This window comes from Tiliqua scincoides, chromosome 12 (genome assembly GCF_035046505.1).
Source record: "Tiliqua scincoides isolate rTilSci1 chromosome 12, rTilSci1.hap2, whole genome shotgun sequence".
Lineage (NCBI taxonomy): Eukaryota > Metazoa > Chordata > Lepidosauria > Squamata > Scincidae > Tiliqua > Tiliqua scincoides.
The window spans coordinates 718,455-738,306 of NC_089832.1; the positions used below are offsets into that span (position 1 = coordinate 718,455).

The 19,852-nt window shown below is 54.9% G+C and overlaps 2 protein-coding genes across 2 annotated transcripts in view; one reads left to right on the top strand and one right to left on the bottom strand.

The window, feature by feature from the left end:
• The first annotated feature begins 203 nt into the window (after positions 1-203).
• Positions 204-15,790, top strand: LOC136663271 (tumor necrosis factor ligand superfamily member 10-like). Its single transcript, XM_066640275.1, has 5 exons — positions 204-499; positions 5,021-5,167; positions 5,880-5,916; positions 6,607-6,717; positions 11,305-15,790. The coding sequence occupies exons 1-5, from the start codon at positions 278-280 to the stop codon at positions 11,742-11,744; spliced, it is 957 nt and encodes a 318-aa protein (XP_066496372.1). The 5' UTR covers positions 204-277; the 3' UTR covers positions 11,745-15,790.
• The window catches only part of CLCN5 (chloride voltage-gated channel 5), a 33,730-nt gene continuing 28,940 nt past the window's right edge, over positions 15,063-19,852 (bottom strand). Inside the window, exons 10-13 of the mRNA XM_066640274.1 lie at positions 19,249-19,435; positions 18,058-18,456; positions 17,182-17,398; positions 15,063-15,449 (exon numbers count right to left, since the gene is read on the bottom strand). Of these exons, the coding sequence (XP_066496371.1) occupies positions 15,359-15,449; positions 17,182-17,398; positions 18,058-18,456; positions 19,249-19,435 (894 nt within the window). The 3' untranslated portion in view covers positions 15,063-15,358. The remainder of the gene's footprint in view (positions 15,450-17,181; positions 17,399-18,057; positions 18,457-19,248; positions 19,436-19,852) is intronic.

Here is a 19,852-nt window from a genome sequence, read left to right on the forward strand (position 1 = left end):
CACAGCCTCGCTTGCGGGACCACCAGCGGGAGACGCCCGGCGGGGTCCAGCCCGTGCGGGGGGCTGCAGCTCTCTCTTTGTTCCTAGGCAGTGGGGCAGAGCCGCGCCCCGCCCCGCCCCCGGCCAGGCGTCTCGCCTTCCGCCCGCCCCCTCGGAGCTGCCAGGAGGCGGGCCTGTTGTTGTTGCTGCCGCCGCCGCGGGCAGAGCCTCCGACAGGCCGGCGGGCGAGCAGCTCGCTGCGGCGGCGGCCGTCGGAAGAGGCGAGAGGCGGCGCGCGATGGCCCCCGCGGCCGGGCCTCCCAGCCCGCAGCCCTACTTCCGCTCGGACAGCAGCGACTCGGCGGCCCGCATGCTGGCCGAGGGCGCGGCGCCCCCTCCGCGCCCGCCGCAGAGGCGCTGCAGCCCCGTCTGGCTGGCCGTGGCCGCCATGGGCCTGCTGGCGCTGCAGATCGCCTCCGCCACCGGCCTCTTCGTCTACTTCACCATGTCCATCGCCAAGGTGAGCCCGCCCGCCCGCCGGCCCGCCGCGGCTCTCCGCGCTCGGCCTTCCCGGCCCCGGACGGGGCGGGCTGAGGACGCCGCCCGCTGCTGCCCCCACCCGCGCCCGAGGTGCGCTGGGGAGGGGGAGGGGAGGGGGCGTGCTCGGGGGGGCGTTCCCCCGAAGGGCGCCCCCCGCCGCTTCCCGAGCAGCTCTTGCGGGCTGCCAGTCGCCGAGCGAAGGCGCAGCTGGCGCGCCGCTCCTTCCCAGGGGAGGAGGCCCCGGACCCAGCGCCTCTCGCCAGGGCCGGGCTGAAGCGGAGCTCGAGAGGGGGTCTGCAGTGGGCAGTCGCGGGCAGCAGAGCCACGTGGGCGAAGCGGCAGAAGGCCGCACCTCGGCTCCAGAGCGGAGGTCGCAGACTCCTTAGAGGCGGGGAGGCTGCTGGCTGTCGTGGTGGTTGGGCAGCAGTGTCGTGTCGTGTCGTCCCCCTTGAGCAAGTATATATATTATATATATATATATATTGGCAACCTTCAGTCTCGAAAGACTCTGGTATCGCGCTCTGAAAGGTGGTTCTGGCACAGCGTCTAGTGTGGCTGAAAAGGCCAATCCGGGAGTGACAATCCCTTCCACACAGGGAGCAAGTGCAGTCTATCCCTGGTCTGTCTCCCTGGCTGTGGGCCTTCCTTCTTAGCCTCAGACTGTTGGCCAAGTGTCTCTTCAAACTGGGAAAGGCCATGCTGCACAGCCTGCCTCCAAGCAGGCCGCTCAGAGGCCAGGGTTTCCCACTTGTTGAGGTCCATCCCTAAGGCCTTCAGATCCCTCTTGCAGATGTCCTTGAGCAAGTAGCAGCTGGTTTAACCCCTGATGCACAGCCTCATCGGCCCTGTCAGTTTCGCAAACCTCCAAAAACTGGGTCCCGACCCACTGGTGGGTCTCGGACCCACAGTTTGAGATCCGCTGCTCTAGAGTAAGCCACTGAGTGCAGGAGGCATGAACAGTCAGCAAGGATCGTGCTCTTCCAGGAGTCCTGCAGAACTGCTGCCTTTTTGGGCAGACCCCCCCCCCAGCCCACACAGCCAGGCCGGATCCTTGTTGGCTGGCAGCAACTTCCAGGGTCCTGCCCACCTCTCCCTGGAGCTCCGGAGCTGGTGCTGTTCTCTGGCAAAGGAGGGCCTCTTCTCCCGCAAGCCTTCCTTGGCTTTGCTGCACTCTGTGCCAGGGTCCCAGGATCAGGCCGGGCGCCCTGCCCAGACCCAGCAGGTGAGGTCCTTGAGCTCAAGGAAGCCCTGGCAGTGCGCAGCCAGGCCGAGGAGGGCTTGCCTGAAGCCTGCAGGGGCCAGGCAAGCTGCCTGATGGCCACCTCTCTGTGGGTGTTTTGCCTGCTTCATCTTGACTGTGGGGTCATTTGCACAATGAGCAAAACCACCCCTACCCTTCAGTCCATTGAGCAAGCAGAGAAGCAGCATTTGGGCAGGTTTCACAGGGCAAGGGGAGCACACTCCACTGGAAGGAGGAGGGACACTGCGGGGTGCGCGGCAGGACCAGGCGGGCAGCGCTCTGTCCAATCATTAACCACTGCTGGGAACCTTGTTTCCTGGTAGCCTCTCAGAACTCTCCCTTGTTGTCATTCATTGCCAGACCTGCCCCAACCTTCGCAGGGAGACAGCTGGTCTCATTTACTGCGGGCCCCCATCCATTATTGGTTGCCTTCTTTCCGCAGGACAGAGCCTTTGACAGGAACGTGGTGGGCAGAAATCGGGGAGGGGGAGAGGCATTCCTCAGGTTGAGGTGACTGGGAAGGCTTCTCTGATGCCACTGTGGAGGGCACAGATCCTTCATCCGTGGAAGGCCACCACAGAGCCCTTCTTGTGAAATGCGTTCGTTGGTTGTTTCCCCAAAGTCTAGTAGAGGGGATGTTTAAATGGGGGCTGGTATCTACCCTTCAGTGTGATTGCGGGTTCTCCCACCAAACCATGTACCACTTTGCGTCTGGCTGCAAACTGAGGGCATATACTGGCCCATGGCCTGACTTTTTCTGTGAAGGTAACGCTGTCCTTGAATGGCTGCATGAACTGGACACTGACATTTGATCTAGTCTAATATACAAGTCCATGTGTTATTTGCCATACACTAAATAACAATAAATAAAGTAGAGGGGGTGGTTGCTACGAAGCCCCGGAGGGAGGGGAGGGCAGACTCCCCTGTGAAGACCTGGGAGTCTCCACCTCCCATCCAACACAGAGCAGGAAAGGGGCAGCTTTCCCCCACAACCTCCTTCCAGGGCCTCCAGTCCCCTGGCGCCAGTTTCTGTGGAAGGGCAGCCTGCGCACTGCAGGAGCATGTGCTGGTGTTGACGTGTTTGGGCAGCGCTCAGCCTCTTGGCAGTAAACAGCCCCGGCAGCCCCTGGCAGGCACCCGCCTCCCTCCCCCTAATCTCTGCTCTTTGTGCCATGGCTGATACGCCTGGCCCTGGCACTCATGGCAGAGGCTGGCAGCAGGTGGGGGAGTGTGTTTTGTGGCCAGGGAAGGATGGGCAGGGCCAATCCCAGAAAGGTTCCTGAGAGATGGCTGAGTTTACTCCAAGTTCACTTTAGGTTTCATTTTCCCCTCTGTCGCAGCCTGGAGTTTCCAAGAACCGCACAGGGGTGGGAGGAAGCCTCACCCAGGGAGGAGGCCCTGCAGTGTCCCCTTTGTGAGGAAAAGGAGCTGTGGAAACCTTTGCTCCCTTCCTAGAGCAGAATGAGGTCCATCAGTGTGCACTGCTTGTCCCTCAGCTTCCATTTGGGCTGCAGTGCCACCTCTTAGCCATGCACACCCGAGTGCTTTGGCTGGGCTGTTTCTGCTGGCCTCTCCTACAATATTTTTCATATTTTTTGTGAATCGATCCCAAGTGCCCCTGAGATGACCGACTAGCACAGGTGTGTCACTGAACAACAGTCTCCCTGCTGGTTTCCCCCAGGGGTTATTCCGCCCCCATTTGACGCCTCACCGTGCACTGGCACATGAGCCCTCAGGGAGAGAAGGCAGCAACCTGCCTGTATGTGTCCATTTAGAGGATTGGGTTCTCCTCCTGCCACCCCAGCAGGCCCGGCCTCCCTGAGAGACACCGCCTCCTTTCCTGTGTGTGCACAAGAGGCCGAGAGAAGAGCCCATCGGCATCTCCCACAGGCATCACTCACATGGCCCCAGGAACGCCTTCTGCGGAGTCAGATCATCGCCTTCTCTAGCCCAAGACGCTCTTCCCAAACGGACAGCAGTTCTCCCAGTTCTTCCCCACTGTGCTACCAAAGACCCTTCTGCACTGGAGATGCTGTCAGGCTGCAGTGGCTTCACTGGGGTTGATGTCACGCAGTGTGACCCTGGCCCTGCTGTGTGCAAGCGCCCTTCAAAGTGAGGAAGGGCCATCCTTCCATGATGAGCCTTGTGGGATCTGGGCTGGGACATGTCACAGAGGATGATGGGCGGCCCAGTGGCCTGGTGACCATGCTCAGGTCACTGCCACCACCCTTGCGTCTTGCTCAGCCTGTGGTAGATCAGGGGACAATGGCTGCCACGGCCCCTGGACAAACTGCTGACCCAGCACCTTGAAGGGAGCTGTGTTTGTGTGTTTCTCGTCTACACCCAGCATTTGTTGTACACTGTCTGACCCAGTTCTCTGGCGGTTTCTTGAGCCCAGTGAGTCACCACTCGGGCATGTGGCTCGGTGCCCAGAAGATACAGGCACCCCCCCCCACTTGTTTTCCATTTGCTTGGCAAAAACAAGCCCCCTCTGTTCTGGGGCTGCTGTCTCCTGCTGGGAAGGGGGGCAGATTCCCAGTTGGGGGGACCTCCAGGCAGGAGAAGCTACAAACATGTCTCCTTGCCACATTTTCTGACATGTGAGAGAGTGGCTGGGAGGAAGGGAAGTGGCAACGGGCCTTGTGCCACTCTCAGCCAGCCCCCCAGTGCCCTCTTGTCAGTCAGGCAAGAAATCTGAGAGCCAGGATGGTGTAATGGTTTGGCCATTGGACTTAAACCTGGAAGATCCAGATTCAAAGCTCCACTCAGCCACAAACCTTGGGTCAGTCATTCTCTCTCAGCCTCCCCTACTTCGCAGGTTATGAGGGCAGAAGGAGGGAAAGAATTATGTACATTACCTTGAACTCAGTGGAGGAAGGGCTGTGTAAAAATCTGAAAGAAATAAAAAATAGAATAAGTCACACCTGTTGCAGTCTGCTGGGAAAGGAGTTTATTTCCTGGTGTGACTTTATCGCCTGCTCCAAGGCTCACACGTAAACACCACTGGACTGTACGCTGTGAGCTTTGTCCTGGAATTTGCAAAAGTGAGACTATGAAACCCTGACCAGACACTGACAGCTCTGCGCATAGCCGTAGCTCACAGTGGGACCTCACACCTGCCAATTGCTGCACGCAGGACTGGCGCCACTTGACCAGAAGTGCTTTTCATGGGGCTGTTCGGTGCCCTTTCTCCGGCTGACTGACCCCTCCTCTGCCCCACCTCCCTTACTGACACAGCGCTGCTGCTTCCCTTTCTCTCAGCTCAAAGCCCAGGCCCAGGGCACCTCTGAGGAGCTGAGGTGCCTCCTGCTCCTCAACAGCCTGCAGGAGCTCTCTGACCTGGAGGACCTGGTTGGCAACCACTCCTGCCTCAAGTTGGCTGGAGGCATCAAGGCCTACGTCGACATGGTGAGCTCGGGGCAACGGCTGCACCTCAGAACTGGGCACCCAGCCCGGGAGGGGAGTGGGGGCAGGAGAGGGTCTTGGGCCCGTCCACACACCCCCATTTGGTGAAGTAGATCAGCATTGTCAGCTTCCAGAACCCTCCCCCTCCGACTTAGGGCACAATCCTAACTAGGTCTACTCAGAAAGTCCTATTTGGCAAATGCAGTGCCCCAGATGTCTACTTTGAAGGAAGCTTTGAAGGAGAGACCATCCAGCTTTAGACCCACAGTAGGAAATGGTCTACCCAGCCCGAGCCGTGTGTGTGTGGGGGGGGGGGAGATCAAGGGAGCTAACACAGGCCCAATAACAGGCCAAGCTGGGAGGAGGGGAGACACATTTGATGGCTAAAGCCTCATTTCCCCCCTAAACCAATCCTGTCCTGAACCCGACTTTGGAAAAGAAGCAGCTGCTGCCCTTTTCTCCACCCCAAATTGGCTGCCACCTCTGCCCCTTTCCTCTCAGCTGAGAGGACCAGTTTGGCTTGCTCTCCAAATCCAGTTGCTGAAAGTGGGGGGTGGGGTGACTTCCTCCCATGCCTTCAGCTCAGGATGTTTGGTGAGGGAGGTTGAAGCAGCCGAGGGTCACAGCCATGGCAGCCGGTGGCCTGTCTGGCAGTGTCGGGAACCTGCTCCATCTCAGTCTTCAGTTCCTTTTCTCTCTCTCTCTCTTCCTCCAGCTGACAGAAAATGTTGTTCAGAAGAGCACTCAGAGCGGTGAGTCTGAGATGAGTCACATTGCGTAGAACCCGAGAGTTGGAAGGAGCATGGAGGTCACCTAGTCCAGGCCCCTGTTCAGTGCAGACACTGGGGAGGCAGGAGTGAGTTGCAGAAACTAAAAAACCAAACCCCTGGGTTGGTGAAATAGAACCCACCCCCGCATGTGTCCCTTTCTGAGCTGTTACCACCATGTCCCGCAGTAGCAAGTCCCAAGAATTGCGCGCTACAAGAAGTCCTTCCTTTTGACGATCCTGAATTGGGTGCCAGTCAAGTTTTGTTGGACGAAAGAGCTTCTCCCTGGCCCCGCAAGTCCCGCTTGTTCTCAGTGAGGGGCTTCCACTCAACGAGCCCTTGAGGCCTCTTCCTCAGAATGAAAGTTCTTCAGGGCGCTGCTCAGTGCGGTTGTCCTTTTCTTCTTGAATGGCCAGGAAGCCCACACACTGGCCCTGGAATGTGGCTCACTTTTGGCTGCTGTGCAGAAGGCCAGAGGCACAGGAGTGCATGGGCTGCAGGGAAAGCACAGCCGCTAGGAGGGCTTCAGCACCATGCAACGACTCCCAGTCCCTTCCCCTCGCAGCTTGCTCCAGGGCCCTCCCCCCACAGCTGTGGCCTAAGGCTCTCCCTCTCCCTGTGGCCCTAAGGCTCTCCCACCTACTGATCTGGCTGTCTCTCTCCCTTTTGCTGCAGAAGCCCTCAGCAAGCAGACGAACTCATCAGGTGGGCAGCTGGTGAGCAGCCAGTCCAGTGGCAAACCCTCAGCACACCTCACCCTCCGGAGGCAGAGGCCAGCGCAGGAGGGTGAGTCTGACTGGGCAAAGGACACTTTTCCAAGTGGCACTCCGCTTCTGTTCAGCAGGGGGAGAGTCACCGTCCCTTTTCTTCCCAGCACAAGGTCTTTTCTAGTGGCTGGTTGCAGGTGTCTCTCTTGCATCTTTTGAGATTGTGAGCCCTTTTGGGACAGGGAGCCATTTACGTAGTTATTTTATTTTCTCTGTAAACTGCTTTGTGAACTTTTTTGTTCCTGTTGAAAAGCGGTATATAAATACAGCTGTTAATGAAATTTGCCTCTGCTCGGGCTGCTGGAGGTCCTGCATTGGGGGGGGGGGTGCCAGCAGAGGAACCTCTCTTCAGTGTCCAGCTTACCAGCTTGGCTGGAGCATTATTTTGAGGCTCTCTTCCTGCCCTGGCAAATTCTAGAGCAAGTCTGAATTCAGCAGGCGTGTCGCTTTCAGTGGCCAGATGCCTCCACTCTGCCACTTTTGCAGCCAGTTCCACCAGAAGCAGTTTAAGAGTGCAAGGCTGTCTCTGGGCAGCTCAGACCAAAGCTCCTACCATCCTCCACAACTCACAAGAAGCTGCAGTACGGGGCAGGACAGCACTGGCCCAGCTGCTGCTGCTCAGTGCTCATGCTTGCCAAGGGAAGCACTTTGAGTGAGCTCCATGGACAGCAGTCTGCTACCGAGACTCCATGGTCCCTCTAGCCCAACACCCTCAACTACCTGGCAGTGGTTCCCTAACCTGCTTTTGGAAGGTGCCAGAGCTTGCACTGGTGCCTGTGTCTGTGCAGGGCAACTGTGGCTCCTTCCTGATCACATGTGCACATTGGTGGTGGTCACTGTCAATATAAGAACAGCCCCACTGGATCAGGCCATAGGCCCATCTAGTCCAGCTTCCTGTATCTCACAGTGGCCCACCAAGTGCCCCAGGGAGCACACAAGACAAAAAAAGACCTGCATCCTGGTGCCCTCCCTCGCATCTGGCATTCTGACATAACCCATTTCTAAAATCAGGAGGTTGCACATACACATCATGACTTGTAACCCTTAATGGATTTTTCCTCCAGAAACTTGTCCAGTTCCCTTTTAAAGGCATCCAGGCCAGATACCGTCACCACATCCTGTGGCAAATAGTTCCACAGACCAATGACACACCGAGTAAAGAAATGTTTTCTTTTGTCTGTCCTAACTCTCCCAACACTCAATTTCAGTGGATGTCCCCTGGTTCTGGTGTTATGTGAGAGTGTGAAGAGCATCTCTCTATCCACTTTATCCTTCCCATGCATAATTTTGTATGTCTCAATCATGCCCCCCCTCAGGCATCTCTTTTCTAGGTTGAAGAGGCCCAAACCCCGTAGCCTTTCCTCATAAGGAAGGTGCCCCAGCCCCGTAATCATCTTAGTTGCCCTCTTTTGCACCTTTTCCATTTCCACTATGTCCTTTTTGAGCTGTGGTGACCAGAACTGGACACAGTACTCCAGGTGTGGCCTTACCATCAATTTGTACAACGGCATTATAATATTAGCTGTTTTGTTCTCAATACCTTTTCTAATGATCCCAAGCATAGAATTGGCCTTCTTTACTGCCGCCGCACATTGAGTTGACACTTTCATCGACCTGTCCACCACCACCCCAAGATCTCTCTCCTGATCTGACACAGACAGCTCAGAACCCATCAGCCTATATGTGACGTTTTGATTTTTTGCCCCAATGTGCATGACCTTACAATGAAACGCATCTGCCATTTTCCTGCCCATTCTGCCAGTCTGGAGAGATCCTTCTGGAGCTCTTCACAATCACTACTGGTCTTCACCACTCTGAAAAGTTCACTCTCTGTTTCCTGGTCTTCAACCAGGTCTCAATCCAGGAGAGTACCTGCCCTCTAATTCCCTGACTGTGGAGTTTTTTCAGTAGCCTTTGGTGAGGGACCGTGTCGAATGCCTTCTGAAAGTCCAGGTATATAATGTCCACGAGTTCTCCCGCATCCACATGCCTGTTGACCTTTTCAAAGGATTTTATAAGGTTCATGAGGCAAGACTTACCCTTACAGAAGCCATGCTAATTCTCCCTCAGCAAGGCTTGTTCGTCTATGTGTTTTGAGATCCTATCTTTGATGAGGCATTCCACCATCTTACCTGGTATAGATGTTAGGCTGACCGGCCTATAGTTTCCCGGTTCCCCCCTCTTTCCCTTTTTAAAGATAGGTGTGACATTTGCTATCCTCCAATCCTCTGGCACTGTGGCCGTTTTGAGGGACAAGTTGCATATTTTAGTCAAGAGATTCTTCATTCTTCAATTCCTTAATAACTCTTGGGTGGACGCCATCAGGGCCCACTGACTTATTGATCTTTAATTTATCAGTGAGGACTGAAACATCTTCTCTTTCATCTAAGTCTCCTTTTATCTCCCCTTTCCCTCCCTCACCATCCAGAGGGCAAACCGCTTCTCTGGCGGGTTTCCTGCTTCTAACATATTTGAAGAAGCTTTTATTATTCCCCTTAATGCTGCTGGCGGTGCGTTCCTCATAGTCTCGCTTGGCCTCCCGTATCACCTTCTTACATTTCTTTTGCCACAGTTTATGTTCCTTGTTATTCTCCCCATTAGGGCAAGACTTCCATTTATGGAAGGAAGCTTCCTTGCCCTTTACGGCCTCTCTAACTTGGCTGGTTAGCCATGCGGGCACCCTCCTGGACTTAGTCAAGCCCTTCTTCCTTTGCAGTATACACTTCCGCTGGGCCTCTATTACTGTTGATTTGAGCAACCTCCATGCTCTCTGTAGAGACTGGACTCTTTTTACCTTCCCTTTCAACCTCCTTCTAACCAGCCTCCTCATTTGAGGGAAGTCCGCTCGTCGGAAGTCCAGGGTTTTTGTGAGAGATTTGCCCGGTATTCTTCCCCCGATGTGCATGTTGAAACGGATCACAGCATGATCACTCTGCAGATTGGCCACCAAAGCTTCAAGGGAGCGGATGCGTTCCCTGAGACCCTGGAGCTCCTTGCACCGAGGACACACCCATGACTTATGCCCCCGAGGCATATAGTCATACATGTGGCACTCGATGCAGAACACTGGATAGCCCCCACCCTGCTGCTGGCTGTCTGACTGCATAGCTTTTTTTATTTTGTTTGTTTTTGTTTAGGGGTACTTAAAAAACCCTACACTAGTTAGCAGCCCTCTTCTCAAGGGAGGAGAAAGGGCGGTGTCTGGGGCCCTGGCTTCCTCGCCCTGCTGCTGAACTTGCACAAATGCTAAACTTGCAGTGCCTTACCTGGCACTTTGTGCCCAAGGCACTTGGTGTCCCAGAGGCCACGCACGCTTCTGCAGAGAGGCTCACGTGGTGGCAGGCACTAGCTTTATACTCCTAGCTAGCTCCTCCCCCCCTTGGTTATTGAAAAGGGGCTGGTCTTCCCAGGTGAGATTTCCCTGAATGGGATGCTTGGATTTGCCTAATGGGGCTCTTATCAACTCCTAAAGGTCAACTGCTATGACCTGAAGGACAATGACTATGCTAAATTGCCCTGGCTGGGTGGGAACTGGCCCTTCCTAGGTTCTTACCCTCCTACTTCAGTTCTCTGAGGCTGGACTGTTTTTTAACCTCAAGCTGGTTTTTTATGTCAGTTTAAACTGCACTGGTTTAAGAGTTTTTTTTTACTTGGTAGAACTTGCACACTAAGGTTTAAATCCTGTTTAGCCCTGCTATAAATCCTGCTTTTATTAAGTGTGCACCTTTATTTTATTTATTTATTGCTCTCACCTAGATCCTGTGTCCTAATTTACTGAACCTTTAGATTATGTTAAACTTAATCTAAGTTTAACTTGGGTTAAGTATAGGGTTAATTTAAACCAAGTAGAAAAACTTGCTTTCCACTTTCTCCTCCTCTGTTTTATTTTTTCCAAGTGCCTGTACCTTGGGCTCTTACTCACAAGTAGGACTCTGCTCCTGCTCAGAGTAGACCTCTGTACGCACTTATGTATTTATTTTTATTGCCCTCACCTAGCTCCTGTGCCTCAACTTGCTGGACCTTAGAATCCCTCCCTCAGGTTAGATTAGGTGCTAATTTAGGTAAAGCTAAACTAAAGGTAAAACTAAATTTCAGGGTTGATTTAAGGTTAGAAGACAGAGTTAGAAAGAGTACACTTACCTTCTCCTTCTCTTCCTCCTCTCCTCTTCGCAACTCAGGGAGTCTTCCCTCTCCTTCTCCGAAACTCAGAGCTCCACTTGCCTTCCCCTTCTCCTCACACAGACATGAGGGGCTCTGTTCCTCCTGTCAGAGGAACAGCCACTACACAAATCAGGGGCAAGAGTGGCAGGCAGGCTTGGTGCTGGCTGGGTAGGACCATCCTGCTGCTTCTCAAAGTGCCTTCAGGGAGCGGGACTGCAACAGAACCCTGTTCTGCCTTCCTGTACTTTTCCAGTCCCAGAGTCCTCCTTGTGGGAAGCACAGTATCTTTCCTCCAATCCTGCATGGAAAGTTAGGCATGCTGCCCAGAGGCGCATGATGCTCTTTGCCTTCATTTATGCAGCTGTGGTCTCCAGGGCAGTTCAAGGCTGGGGTGCAGTTGTGCAGGTGTCTCCCCGACTTGTCCTCTTTTCTGTGTTCCCTGCAGGAAACCTGGGCACCTTCGGGGAGCTGCAGCAGTCCTGCCAATACCCCATCTCCAACTGGGCCAACCGGACCATGCACTCGCACCTTCAGGACATCAGCTATCAGGGGGGCAAGCTGCAAGTCACCCAACCAGGCAAATACTATGTCTATGCCCAGATCTACTTCCGCTACCCTACAGAGGGCACCAACACCCGTGCTTTGGGCCACCAGCTGGTGCAGTGCATCAACCTCCAGAGCACCCATGGGGAGAACATACTCTTGCTGAAAGGGGTGGGCACCAAGTGCTGGACGCAGGATGCTGCCTATGGGCTCCACGCTCTTTACCAGGGTGGCCTCTTTGATCTCAAAGCTGGTGACAGGCTCTTTGTCTCGGTCTCCTCGCTGGACATCAACTACGAGGAGGCCGGCAGCTACTTTGGCGCCTTCCGCCTTGATGTGTGAAGCCAGGGAATCCTCTCTCTGCAGGAGCCTCGGGGGAGCTGGTGCCTTCCCCTTTAGCAAGCGATGGTTTGGCCACTTGAGCCAGACCTTTCTGCTCCTAACCAGCAGCCGCACCTGTAGCCACTGCTGCATCTGGCCCCTGCAGGCTGCTGCCCAGGGACTTCTAGAACTGGCATTGCTGTTTCTCTGCCACTGCTTGGATTGCTTCCCAAAGACAAGATGCAGGAACTGAGACCATCTGCCTTCCCCTCTCCGATGATGCTGTGAGAAAACCTCTGGAATGAAGGAGCATCTCACTGCCAGCTGCAGAATTTCTGGGAAGAGGTCACCTCACGTGTGCCAACGGGACGGGGGCGTGGCTGAGCAGTTCTGCAAGAGAGGGAGCCCACAGGACAAGCCCCCTTCAGCAGAGGAAAACATGAGCCAGTCTTGTGTCTCGGTCAAGTCTTGCAAGCTGGCCAGTGTCTGTGCTGGGGCTGGAAAAAGCAATGTTCAAGGGGACCGTTTTTTGAGGACCAAGTATCCTGATTGCCCCACATTACCCACCTGCAACTTCTCTGCCCCAACCCAGCTATTCTTCCAAGCTTCCAACTGGAAAATGTCCAGTTCATCTCTCAATTGCTTTTGGAAAAGTGTCAGTTTCTGAAGACGAAGCTGCTCCTACGCTCACCTTTGCTGCTTCCTTGGCCCGCCTTGCATGACTGGATCGCATTACGTAGGCAGAAAATGCACAGCACATCATGTTGGCAGGAATGTAGGTCAGGGTGTGCAAAGCCTGCAGGCACCCAGGGAGCCACAGGTGTGCACTGGCCCTCTCCCTCTAGTGGCCCTGCCCCATGCCAACAAACCCTCTCACCACCCAGAGTGCGTGTCGACTGGCCCTGGCCTTTCTAGTGTTTGAGGAAAGACCTGGGGGGCAGTCACAGCCCCTTTCACATTTGGCCTTTGGAGGTCACAAGGTTGTTTGGGTTGGACTGTCGGTGTTGGCTGCAAGAGAGCTTCTTGCCCCTGCTTTTGCATTTTAAGACTGACTACAGCCATCAATGTTACTGAGCAGCTTTGGCCATCAGGAAGGTTTGCAGGACAATGAAAAATGCCACAGCAACATCGCCCCATGTGTGAGAGAGACCTCCAGCGCTGCGGTGGCTTTTTGGGAGCAAACATGACACCACCCCCCGCAGGATCAATTCTGAGCAGCAGCATCTCCCCCCAGCACAAAGTGAAAGGGTCCCTGCTTCAGGAAGGTGCTGCAACCTCTTGCTGCCCAAGAGATGCACAACAGCCCTTGCGCTTTGGATCTGTCCCCCCTCCCCCATTGGGCCCAGGTCTCCAGTAGCCCCTCTCCCCATGCAAGGGGAGAAGAGACTCTGCCAGCTGCTGGCAACTCTTCCTTCCTGCTCTGCTCAGCTCAGCTGGGTGTCTTTGGGAGAAGCAGTGCTTGTGGCAGTCTTCCTGAGGGATTAGGCTCCAGCACCTGTCGCAACAAGCAGGAGCCACAGCAAGGAAGGGAGCTAAAAGGCCCATGAAAACATGTAGCAAGCTGTGCTGGGGCTTGGAATGTGCCCAACAGATTCCATTTTTCTTTTTTAGTGGACCTGCCCTTATGCCCTTCACTGTTCCTTACGCTGTTCTTGGGCACACAGACATTAAATCGGGGCGTTTTTTTCCCCATCGTGTGTGTGCACAAGGCTGGCTCAGGAGACCAAGGTAGCAGACCCAGCTTCCTCTCAGCAAGGCTTTGGCAGGCAGGGCTTCCTCTCTGTTCAGGCATGGGCCCCCTGACCCATCTCAAGCTTTGTGTCAGAACATACAAGCCCATGGTGAGCAGGTCTTGGAGCTTCACCACAGGGTCAGGGCTGGAGTTACTCAGCTCCGGCTGCCAAAACCCCATCAGGTAAACAGACCCAAACCACCACCCCAATCTTTGCACGTGTTCCTGAGCTTGAAGGTGCCACACCAGAGGACATGACCCTGCCCCCTAGACAGGATATCCAGGGCCAGGAGGTGCCTTTTTAGCCCTCCCTCCCCGCCTGGGCCCCTTGCACTAGTGCTGAGCCAGCCTTTCCCCTTAGACTTGTCACCTGAACCTGTCACCCCCTTCCGATAGCACCAGCCTTAAATGTTTCAGATGACAGCTCAGCCCCAAGCTCAAGACAGCAGCTGCTGCTGCCGCCGCCACCTTCTGCCTCCACCCAGATACTCGGCCACAGAGGAGGAAGTTGTTGTCTCAACAGAGCGGAAACCAGGCTCCAGCTGTGAGTGCCTGTTTGAAGACAGAACTGGGCTGCAAACCAGGAACAGCAGATGGAGTTTGGAACTGCAGAAACAAAGATGTGTGTCAAGGGATCAGAGTTGTGCTGCCACAGCAAGCAGGAGCGGCATCACCAAATGGCACTTGCCAATGACACTACCATGGCAGGCTCCAAAGACAGTGAAATTGGATGGGTGATCTTGGGCCAGTTGCTCACTCTCAGCCTTGTCTACCTGACAGGGTTGTTGTAAGGACAACGGAAGGAGAGCACTATGTACCCACCCTGACCTCTGTGGAGGTAAGGTGGTATAAAAAGGCGAATAACAAAGGAAAGAGAAGGGCTCCTTGCACGTGGCATGCTTCAAGGCTGCCAACCAATAGGAAAGACTGCTGAAGCCAGGCCAGTCCATCTACTTGTTAGTGAGGGGGGCGAGGAGTGAAGGGGGAACAGCCCCCTAACTAAGGGGCCACTAGGGAAGTAGATTCTGTTCCTCCAGGCAGATGCGAGTGGGCAGTACTTTGCACAACCCACGACCTGCACCCACCAAAGAGCTATTCATGGCAGTAATGAACTGACTTGAGAAGAAAGTGCTTCTTGCCCCCAAAGCAGAAAAAGGAATGGGGACTAGGAAGCTCTCGGCACAAGCCTAAGCATGTCTACTCAGAAGTAAAGACACTGTTCAACTAGACTTGGGGCCCAGTTCTATAGCCCTGTAACAACAGTGCTGGGTGTTGTAAATGTGCTGTAAGGTACATCCACGGCAACTAGGGAGGAAGGGCTGCTGGAGCTGGGCCGCTGCCAGTCCGGACTGGGCTTCCGCACAGAGGAGATGCTGTGGGAGTGCCTGGAGCCAAGTTCCACCACCAGATGACAATGGGTTTTTGGAGTGGGGGGGGGCAGCTTCCAATGCCTGACTTGTCAAGCAGCGCATGTTGCAGAGAGAGGGGGTGGGATGCAGCACAGGGTCGCCTGCCCTTCATCCTGGTTTCTGTAGAGCTCCAGAAGGCACCCGCCACCCTCCCCAGCCCCAGAAGAGCTGCGCTAAGCAACAAAGCAACAGGTTCACTCCAGTCTAATTGTTTTTTTACTTCTTCATGGAACTTCCTTTCCCAGTCTGACTTCAAAAGTGTCTTAGCATCAAGTCTTTTCTCCTAGGAGAAGGTTATTTTCCACAGACTCTATAGTGCAATTGGCTATCTTGTAGAAAAAATAAAACATGATTATCATTAGCTCCATATAGGGCAAAAAAACACCTTGGGAGACAGCTCCAGATTCTCAGCAAAAGGAGAAGCAACACTTTGGGAGTCTGTTCTGCAAAATTCCTTTGGGGTGGGGAGGCAACGCCACCTCCCTCCCCTGTGTTCAATTGAACAATATGGAGTCTGGATCCTGGTTCGCCATCTGTGCAATGTGCTTCAATACGTCCTTTTTGGTAATGATGCCCAGGAGTTTCCTGAAAGAGGCCAGCCAGAAGAAGCCGTTAGTCTAGGAGACTGCCCTGCTCCTGCCCCACCCACCTTCTTGCAGGAAGCACCCAGGGGAGGCAAGGCTTCCCACTGCAACAAGACTGCTCACAACACAGTTCCCCCCTCACTAGCCACTGGACCCCATTAGTACCCCATTTCTGGCAGCTTGCTGGAAGGGGAAGAGACAAGCCCTTGCCCAATCAACCACCCAGAAGGGTTGCCAAGTCAATGCCAAGGCCCTTTAAGAGCCAGACTGGCTACCTGAGACGCCTCACCCCTCACCAGCCTTGGTTTGCAGAAGACGCTCATTGGTGGCCTCACCCCTCACCAGCCAAGGCCACCAATGAGCGTCTTCTGCAAACCAACCATTCCCAGGGGCCCCTGCTGGGCAGTCACATCAGTTAGATCCAGAAACTCTTAGTCATGCAGGTGGAAATTCCAGCTACAGGAAGGTGAACACTAACTGGTCCAGGCCCACAGCTTGTGCAGCCAAGAGCTGACCTTATTCAGTGCCAGGTCACAGATCTGTGTCTGTTTGGCCAAGTTCAGGAAGTGACACTTGAGAAAAACAGCAGCAGCACACAGAGCGAGCCAGACCTACTGAGCCAACTTCTTGTGTACAGCAATTCTGTTGCCTGCGTTTTCGTATCAATGCAGTTTTATGTGATTTGTATATACACAATACATATATTTTTCATTACTGTCATTTGTTGCACCTTCTTCCGTGATACACAGCAATTCCTCTTATAATGGCTGTGGGTGGGATACAGCGGTGCGCAAAACAGGGTCCAGGAGGCAAGCATGACACTGGTCTGGTGTGGATGCCCATCAAGTTGGAGCCTGCTGTGCAACTGACCACCACTGCACTCTCCATGGCAGGAAAGGAAGACAATGGGAGGAGCTGCTCCTGGGAGGGCAAGGCAGGTCCTGGCTGACAGCGGCATCTTGGCTAGACTGGTGTGCCCACCCGCTCCTCCAACTAGGGTGCGCAGCCCCCACTGGCTGACAGCACAGCACAAACAGCTGTGCTCTCCTGCACCAAACTTCTGGGTTCATGGATTGTAGCCTTTTTCTTTTTTATGATGCTGAAAGAACTATGGAGTTCTGTGTCCAGATGGCACTCAAGGAACCAGCTTCATGGAAGCTGTTGCTGCTTGAGGAATGAGAGGGGGCTTCTGAAGCCCCCCCAACTCCTCAGCGATACACCAAGCAAGACCTTGCTCGCTCTAGCTCCAAGCAGGGGTGCCAGTGAGCAGCTCCCTGCCCTTGCCAGGAAGACTACGGGTGCCAGCCATGCCCGGCTGCTCAAAGTGGAGGCAGCTGCAGCTGATGAATCGACAGGATCCTGCCAGACTAATTTTCACAACAGGCGCCGCAGGGGCTGGGAGGAGTTTCTAAGGTGGGTCACGCCAGGTTTCTGTATCCCATGCAAAATATTTCTGGCTGTCACGGGCCAAGAGTGAAGCAGGAAGTGAGTCAATACAAGGAAGAGGAAATGCCTAGAGGGCCCAAGACCAAGCAAGGCCTGGGTGTCCAAGGCCAAGGCTGTCTGATGCTGGAGTGGGGAGAAGGCGAGGCAGACCTTTCCAGTAGCCAACAGCCGGTGGTTCTTGGGAGCCCCACAAGCATGGCATGAAAACAGCTGGCACTCAGAGGCAGGCTGCCAGCCCCGCTCCCTGCACCCTTCCCTCCCTGCCCCTCACCGCAGGCTGCGCTCACCCGTTGTGTGTGACCAGGCATTGGCGCAGGCCGAGCTTGCGGAAAATGTCCACCACGATCTCCATGGGCGTTTGGTCTGTCACAGTGAAGGGACTGAGGTCGAGGATGCTCCGGAGCTTGAGGCTGGACGGGGAACTGGGTGGCAGTGGCGGGGAGTGGTCGGTGAAATAAATAACGGAACTGCTTACAATTCCATCCTGCTTCTTCCGGGCATTTTCTGGGGGAGGGAAAAAAGGAGCCGATGGGAATGGAAGGAGCTGAAGTCACGCACCCAGCTGCTGGTCTGTCGCAGCCGCCACCACTGCTGTTCATTACACACGCTGGTCAATTTGGACCTCAGGAGGCTCTGGCCAGGGCTATTGGGCACTGCAGTCGCCAAACAATGCACCAAACACAGAACTTGGCATCTCTCATTAAAGAGAAAGCACCAAATCTGAAAGTAGGTGGGAAATTGCAGGTCAATCTCAGAAACAGGGCAGGACTGGGTGTTTTTCAGAAACCTGTCCCAACATTGTGTACAGCTTTATATGAGGTCAGGTAATCCAGCTTCTCTTGGTACAGGAGCTGGGTGGCCCTCACTCAGTTAACACTGAGTGTTGAACTGGCCAAATAAGGCCCATGGCAAATCATCAGCTGTTTGGCTGCCAAGAGGCACAAATAGGAGTTACAATGGCTGCTTTGTCACCATTACTGCTGCAGAGGACATGTACTGGTGCACTTGCACCTCAACGGAGCTGTAGAGGAGAGAGGGGGAAACCCCAGAGTTTTGCATAGAGGGAGACACGCCTTCCTGAATGCAGCAGTTGCAGCAAGAGGACCAGACTGGCAACTGCTTTCCTTGCTTCCCTCCCCCCAGCACTCCCCCTGCTCACTCACCAATGGAGATGACAAGGTCTCGGCGGAGGACGAAGCCAACAAGGCGCTGAGACTCCCTGGACACCACGACAGGGTAGCCGCTGTAGGTGGTCTCGCTGACTATGGCCTCCGCATCCTCAACCGTCATGCTGTCCTGCGTGAGGACTGTCAGGGCAGGGTCGCTGCGCCGTGGCCTCATCACATCCATGGCCAGGGTCTTGTGTGAGAACTCCTCCTTGGCCTCCAGGAAGGGGTAACCGTTCAGGCGAATGTGGGCATCATAGATGCCCTCTCGGCCAATGGCATCTGCCACCCACTTGCTGGTCATGGCGGCAGCCATCAGAGGCACGATGTACTCCAGCCCCCCAGTGAGTTCAAACATGATGACCACGAGGGAGACTGTCATGCGCGTCACTCCCCCTGCAAGGCACCACCATGTGAGGATGAGGCCTGCTCCCGGGAAAGATCCTGCACCAGGGGCTTGCAAGACCACCCGGGAACATGCACTGCACCCCACCAACTCCAGCTGACTCCACAAAGCAGTGCCTCATTGCATTTCCTAGTTAGGTGCTCAGCTGCAGAAGAACTGGAGACACACAGTCAGCACGTGGCGCTGGGCAACCACCCTCCCCACTTGGCATGTCCTAAACAACTTGGAAGCTGGAGTTGCCCCAGAGCTACCTTGGCCACTAGCTGCTTACTGAAATGTGGTTAAACTCTTTTTGCACTGAAACAGTACTTAAAAATGACTTGACTAAAAAGCAGATTACAACACATTCTCCACGAGGGGGGCCATGAGAGGTGGGAATTTGCACTAGAAACCCAAAGCAGACACATTGTCCTTGCTTCAAAGAGCTATTTCTGGGATTAAAACAAAGCAAGCAATGACTGCTCAATGTTGCATATATGCAACAGGGATCAAATGAGTACAGCTGGCGTAGAGGCTGGGCAGAAATGGGTTAGAGGCCTCTGCGTTGGGGGGGGGGAACCGGACACAATCTCATGAAGTCACAAAAGCAGCCACGGATATTTTTGCATGGCGCCTTGTGGCCCCATACAGGTGAGCTGACTCCTGACAGGGAGTGGAAATGGACAGGAGACTCTTGCTTGAGCTTCCTGCTCTGCAGGCGGAGGCAAATACAGCAGATTTTGGGGTCTGCTCTGACTAGGGAGTCTGCTCTGCTGCCACATGATCCCCTCGCAGCCACTTACCTAGGCAGGCTGCGGCCCCCACCATGGCGTAGAGACCTGGCGTGACGCAGTCGGCCCCCGGGCTGCACCAGTGCTTGAAGATGCCCCAGTCGTGGTGGTAGTAGGCCAGCTGCTCCACCCCCACCCCCAGCAGCCGGCCAACAATGGCCCCGACCGCCATGCTGGGGATGAAGAGTCCCGAGGGCACCTGCAAGAGAAGCACTTTCAGTGCTGAGCATGCCCGGGGGGGGGGGGGCCTGCACAGCACAGGAGGCTGTCCTTGGGTTAGCCAGGCAGTTCTCCGAGTGAAGAGCAGCTTTGGGGGGAAGAAGATGGACCCCTCCTCGGTTCCAGGTCCTGTGCAAGAAACCACCATCGCTGGATGGCGGAGGCAGCACACGGCAACGTGGCAGCTCAGAGAGTGCGCTTCACCAGTGGGACCAGCAGCAGTGTAGAGAGAGTGGAATTGCCCTGGCAGTGGGCAGCCTGCTTCTCACTCTGCTCACTCCTCTGCCCCTTCTGCTCCCCGCACTTTGACCAGCACCCTCCACTGCCTCACCGCTGCTCCTGCCCCAACTGGCTTTTCAGACAGACAAGGACTCCCTTCCAAGTCGATCTCCCACCT